Source organism: Helicoverpa zea, chromosome 31, assembly GCF_022581195.2.
Source record: "Helicoverpa zea isolate HzStark_Cry1AcR chromosome 31, ilHelZeax1.1, whole genome shotgun sequence".
Taxonomy (NCBI): Eukaryota; Metazoa; Arthropoda; class Insecta; order Lepidoptera; family Noctuidae; genus Helicoverpa; species Helicoverpa zea.
The window spans coordinates 6,795,240-6,801,423 of record NC_061482.1 but is presented as its reverse complement, the minus strand read 5'-3'; the positions used below and the strand labels follow the sequence as shown (position 1 = coordinate 6,801,423).

The 6,184-nt window shown below is 36.9% G+C and overlaps 1 protein-coding gene across 1 annotated transcript; it reads left to right on the top strand.

The window, feature by feature from the left end:
* The first annotated feature begins 1,533 nt into the window (after positions 1-1,533).
* On the top strand, positions 1,534-6,090 carry LOC124644976 (glycine cleavage system H protein-like). Its single transcript, XM_047184675.1, has 5 exons — positions 1,534-1,644; positions 1,947-2,045; positions 3,359-3,438; positions 4,797-4,925; positions 5,643-6,090. Exons 2-5 carry the CDS (start codon positions 1,961-1,963, stop codon positions 5,799-5,801), a joined length of 453 nt encoding a protein of 150 aa, XP_047040631.1. The 5' UTR covers positions 1,534-1,644; positions 1,947-1,960; the 3' UTR covers positions 5,802-6,090.
* Positions 6,091-6,184: the final 94 nt, after the last annotated feature.

Here is a 6,184-nt window from a genome sequence, read left to right as displayed (position 1 = left end):
ACCCAAGGTTAGCTAGAGCGGTAGATTCTGTATCAGTTGTTATCTCAGTTTATTTGTTAACTACAACACGTAATTGTTTACGTACAATCACTCAGTATTACGCGTTATTTTGAAGTAAAATAATGATTTTCTTTCAGCATGTCGAATCATACGAAGTTCCATGACGTCTGAACTAATTTTATTACGTGCGTTGCAAAGCATGATTAGTACTTACTTAAAATAAAATAAAACAAGGGGCACATAAATAACAAACGAGTCGGGGTTAAAAATAATCTATAGTACCTAATATAATAATTAGGAGACACTTTTCTGCAGTTTGTACCCTAAGAGCTCTGAGACTACTGAACTGATTTATGCGGACTAATATGGGCTGTCTTTGTACGGGTACGAGCAAAAATCCCTCAGAATGTGGGTGAAACCAAGGGGAAAATAATAGTTAATAATCGTCTTACGGTTACATGTAGAAGTTAACCTCATTTATAAAGAAGGACTATAGACAGATCTGTGTGCTGGAAGTACTGTAAAGCAATTTCTTCAGGACGCGAGCAAAACCGCAGAAAACTGCTAGAATACGAAACTTGGTCAAAGAAGGCACGCTCTAATTGATTGCCTATACTATACATATACTTACTGTTTGATATCGTACAAACAGAGTGATACACGCGACCCCCAGCGAGGTGTCGTCATATTGATAAGCTATCTGCCGTGCACAACACATTGTCAAAGACATCTGTGTCACTTCACCGAGATCTGTGTGTCTTATGCAAGATGCTGGACGAATTGTTCATCACTTAAAATATTCGAAATTTGAATGCTAAAGTTAACCTGTTTGGATTTTACCTGACAACATATGGAGCCAGATTGAAACGTGATACTTCATACATACTTGAGTTAGTTTTCTAGGTACACGAAGACGAAAAAGTAAGTACTTGATAAGACACACTAGGTCTGAGTTGATATAATAATTGAAAGAGCTTAAACAATTTGATACAGACATGTCAAAAAAGCTTCCAAAAAAGTTTACCATTTTCATTATCTCAGAAAACTAAAAAAAAATCATAACAATTATTACAAAATATAAATAATGATTTTTGTTTCATTGTGCTGTGGCCTCGCAAAATGTCAATATCCTCAAATGGTCAAAATAATTTGTATAGTTGGGTAGTAGTCGGTGATAATGATACCAAAGTTAGGGGTAACTGGATTCACAGCACAACATAAAGTTAAGTAAGCAGAAATCTTACTACGTGAGATTTTTGGATGCAGTAAGACTACCTAAACTATAATAAGATAATACAGGGTGCTTTCAAGTCCGTCAAGTGAAGCATTATTTGAGGTAACCATTGACGTGGTGCCCCGTTGTTAAAGTATAGGTATATTAAAAATTATACGCTTTGTATAATTTTTTACTATTTCATAGTTAGATTTTAGCGGCGGTTTTTTAAATTTAATATTTATATTTTACGCTTTTTTACCTACGGATAGGATGCCAGTCTTATAAAATATTGTTCGTTAACGTAAGTGAACCTTCGGCGTTTCTCTACGGTATGGTGAAGATGATAGTGCTGTAGAGATGCGCGCGCGTCGCCCCGCACTGCTGTACCAATCGCCGCCCTGTGCGTACGTCACCCCACGCCGATTTAGGTAAGCTCAACATTATACTACTTATTGGAAAATAATACGTTATATTTGATAACAAAAATGTGGATAGACAAAAAAACATGTTTATTTATTAATTTACATTCGTGCTTATTAGTATTTTATATAGTAATTTTGGTTTCCAATTATGGTTTTTGGTTAACAGTTCTTTCGTAAATCACGGTTATTAAATTAATAATGATGAATTGATCATAGTAAACATCAGATTATAAAGTTTTAGTCTTACCTTCTGTAGGGTGTCTATTTAACTTGCTAGTTTTGAGTGTTGATATCTTTTTTTATTTCAGAAATTAGTCAAATAATGGTTGTGTGTAACGTTCTCCGTGTAACCTCAAGGCTAGCTACGCGATGCTGCGGCCGAGCACTCTATAGCACAGAAAATAAAGGTAACTAACTCCATACACCTCACACTTAATTACTTGAAACTACTTATATCCTAATTTCTGCAAAGAATACCCTTAAAGAACCACAAACCTATATAATCCGCTGAGCTGCTTACTATGATTAATCATCATCATCATACCAGCCAATTGCCGCCCACAGCTGAACGTAGGCCTCCCCCAGGGAACATCAACCATCCCAGTCATGGACAGTCGTCACACATCCACTTTGTTAATGAACCTTTCTTATCTATACATCACACATTCCTGCTTTCCCGTGATGAGTTTGTCTTGTTTACAAAAGTGGGACAGTTTGGGTGATTATTTACGAAAAGTGACAATTTGTTAAACATATTCCTTAATGATATTGACCTCATTTAGGGCTATTTGGATCAAAGGCTTGCCAACTGTCTCCAAATGGGAATTCTTGATGCACATTCTTGTAGCAAACAATCCTACTGCGTTAAGGAGCATTAAAGGAAACAATGGGTCTAATGTCTGAGGGATCTAAAAGTTTGACCTCAATTATCGACTGGTTACATTCAAAAAGTTCCAATAAATAGTTAATAAGCATAATATTCGTATCCGTTATCAGTCGTGGTCAAGAAGATTACGCAACGGTCGCCTTGGCACTATCTCACCCTATTCTGTTACTCATAAATACAGTAGCACGTTGCGAAACTCTTACTGAATAGAGCATAGATCCCTATTTATGGCGTAGTAAGCCAAAATTTTGGTACCATATTAAATGTAAGCTATAGAACTAGTCATTATTTACATGCATTTTCCCCTTCAACATGCAGTTTTTCTAAAATTTTCGTATTTATAGTTCGGCCATTCAGAGAATGCGTTCCTGACACGTCGCGATTGAACTGACGACGTAACTTTGCAATGGCGTTGCAGTTACGATAAAAATATTTTTGCTGGTTGTTTACCGTTTTAACAATTGAGGAGCATTAAAACAACATTATTATATCAATAATCAATGAATGTTATTACGTCGTCAGTTCAATCGCGACGTGTCAGGAACGCATTCTCTGAATGGCCGAACTATAGTCTGGATACATTTACTTATATCTATTGCTGTGCCATGACAATATTGTTATTATTAAAAAAAAGGAATGCTCGAGCGCTCTGGCGAATGCTAAGCTTTGCGTTGATTATAAAAATGCGTATCTGTAAGAAATTTTTTAAAACACTAGGTATCACCTATTTATGAAAAATCGATTAGGTACCTACACTGCGACATTGATTAATTTAGGTCATTAGAATGTTAATGGCTCGATTGATATTTTTTATGGCAATTTTTTGTTTTGCAGCACGATTTTACACAAAGAAGCACGAGTGGGTGTCAGTGAGCGATAACATTGGGACAGTCGGCATCTCTAACTATGCACAGGTCAGTACAATTCTTATTGATGGTATTGCAATGATCTCATTTTCCATTTAAAACACCTAATTAAGCTCCTGAAAACTTTTGATTGTGACTTTAAGATTTTTTTCAATAACGTCAGCAACAAAACCCTAAAAAAAGATCGAGAGACTTTCACTTGGACTTGGCGTTTTCATAGACTATTAAAATACTCTGTTTAGATATATTATTAGGCAGGTGTTCTTAGATAGTTTTCAATCTTGTGGTCTTATCGAGTGAACTGCAGGTTTAATTACCTAACAAGCCCTAGTGTCAGAGTTTTCTCAAGTCCGCCTGCAGGCCTCTGACATCTTTTTAGTAGCGCGTGCACATTTTCTAGATCAAACTACTCCGTTTGCGTCTTTACCACGACCCTACACTCGGTTTCTTGGTAACAGTCAGAAAACATTGTTTTATTTCAATAGTTTTCTGTAGATACGTACCACTCCACACTGGTTATATCTGTGTACTACTAGAGGTCAGTATGAGAGCGCCGCGCAATATTCGCCGTACATTGACTGTCCAGTGTAGGTACTAATTAACGGTTATCTCAAACTTTAACTTTAATTGTTGGGTCACTGGTGAACTTATTGAGTTTTATTATTAAGATTCTGTTACTTTTAGAGTTGTTTTAGATATTGCTTTTTGATGCTGCGTTTAACAATATTAATGTCATCAGTTTTCCGGAAAAACAATTGTAGCTGCTGTCCTTACTTTGAAAACTAGATAATACTAGATATCAGTATATATTTTTTGACAAACACATGGTTTGCATTTAATCTTTTATTATTCACGAACTTAAGAAACAATACGGTTCATGTGTGTATTTAGGAACTTACAAGCACATTTATTGTCATTGCCCTGCCTTGTACAAACCCTATAAATACACCACTATTTTTTAATTAGTACACAAAAAAATGGGGCTCTATCTGTACCCGTTACTGATCATATTTGTGTAATCAAAACAAAAAAAAACGAAATCCCAAAATTGTCCAGGAAAATTTGTCTTATTTGGTAAATTCATAATTGAATCAAGGGGGCAAGCTCGAGCGAGAGCACGCGAATGCGAGAGCGACAGAATATGATTAATGAATACTACTATGAATGACTTGGAATTACCTGTACAATGTTCCCATGAATTGAGTGACATTTTTGAATATAACTTATCGCCATCTTATCGCTAATAACTTTGCTGATTATGAATATTAGCTTTTGAAACTTTGCATAGATAATACTAAGAACTTTTTAAATAAGCCCTTTAAGTATTTGCACTAATTAAAAAATAGTGGTGTATAAAACAAAGTATTTATAGAAAAAAAATCACACTTCTATTTTTGAATTTCCAGGATGCATTGGGCGAGGTGGTTTACGTGCAGTTACCAGACGTGGGCAAAGACATCGAAGCTGGGGACGAGTGCGGTGCTCTGGAGAGTGTCAAGGCGGCCAGTGAAGTCTACAGTCCTGTATCAGGCACGGTCAGTAGCTTCCACTCTATGTTAGGGTGCCCACACAAAACTGCGATGCGATGCGAGTATATTGTCAACATGCCCCATGCCCACAAAAACGATACACTGGAAAGTATGGTTACCCTACCAAACTGGTTGCCTAACAAAATAGTGTCACATCGCATAGCAGTTTTGTTTGGGCGCCTTTATTACAGGCATTCATTGTTAATAGCCTGTATTCACAGCTAAAGATAAATTGCAACAGCCAAAACTCTAGAATCGTATTGTAGTCGATGGATGATAAGGTTAAAGAACGCTTAGTGCGGTAGGATTCGATGGGTGACCATCTTATCATGACGAATTAATCCGTTTTTCGGAAGGCACGTTAAATTAGTGAGGCTTGGCGGGCATCCAAATATTACAGCAGTCGTTACGAATAGTCAGAAGTTAAGCCCAAAATCCAGCCTTGCCTAGGAGTATTTGCCTTGGTAACTGGGTTGGAGTGATCGGATAAGCAGTTACCTTACTTCATGTAAAATACTGATACCTACTCAGCTGCATCCGCTGGAAAGCAACCCCAACATATGTACTTGACGAGGAGGTTGAGTCAATAATGACCTTAAATATTCAAGCAAAAGACAGTCAGTACAGTAAGTACAGTCTTTCTAGAAGAGAAAATCTGGAAGTCAAGATCACTTGCCTTACCTCTTGCCGCATAATCTCATAAATTCTCTACACACATTTCAGGTGACAGAAAAGAACACAGAGGTTGAATCAAAGCCAGCGCTGATCAACAAATCATGCTACTCCGAGGGCTGGCTGTTCCGCGTGAAGCTTGCAAAGCCCGAGGAGCTGCAGCAACTGATGGACCAGGCCACCTACGACAAGTACCTGGAAGACCATTGACCCACTTAGCTATAGGACCGTATTTATATTGTTGTTGTGTTCTCTTGCTTCCCAAACCTATAAGAACAATCTCCACATCCAATCCGCTACTCTATATGTAAGATAACCTGAGGTATCAGAACTCGTGTCACGTATAAAATAACTCTTTACTGCAACTCTGTGATTTATTAATGTTCAATGCTGTGGAAATCCTGTTGAAGCTCTCTAAGCTATGTTCTATGTGTGATGTGCATGAAGGTGAAGTTGATTTGTAATATTTGTGATAATTAAATTTTTACTTTTGCTTGTTTTCTATTTGTTTACTAAATTTTTGTTTACCTAGGTATATGTTTAATCTTATGTAAACGCTTACCAGGGTCCATATATCTAGGCAACAATGCTTT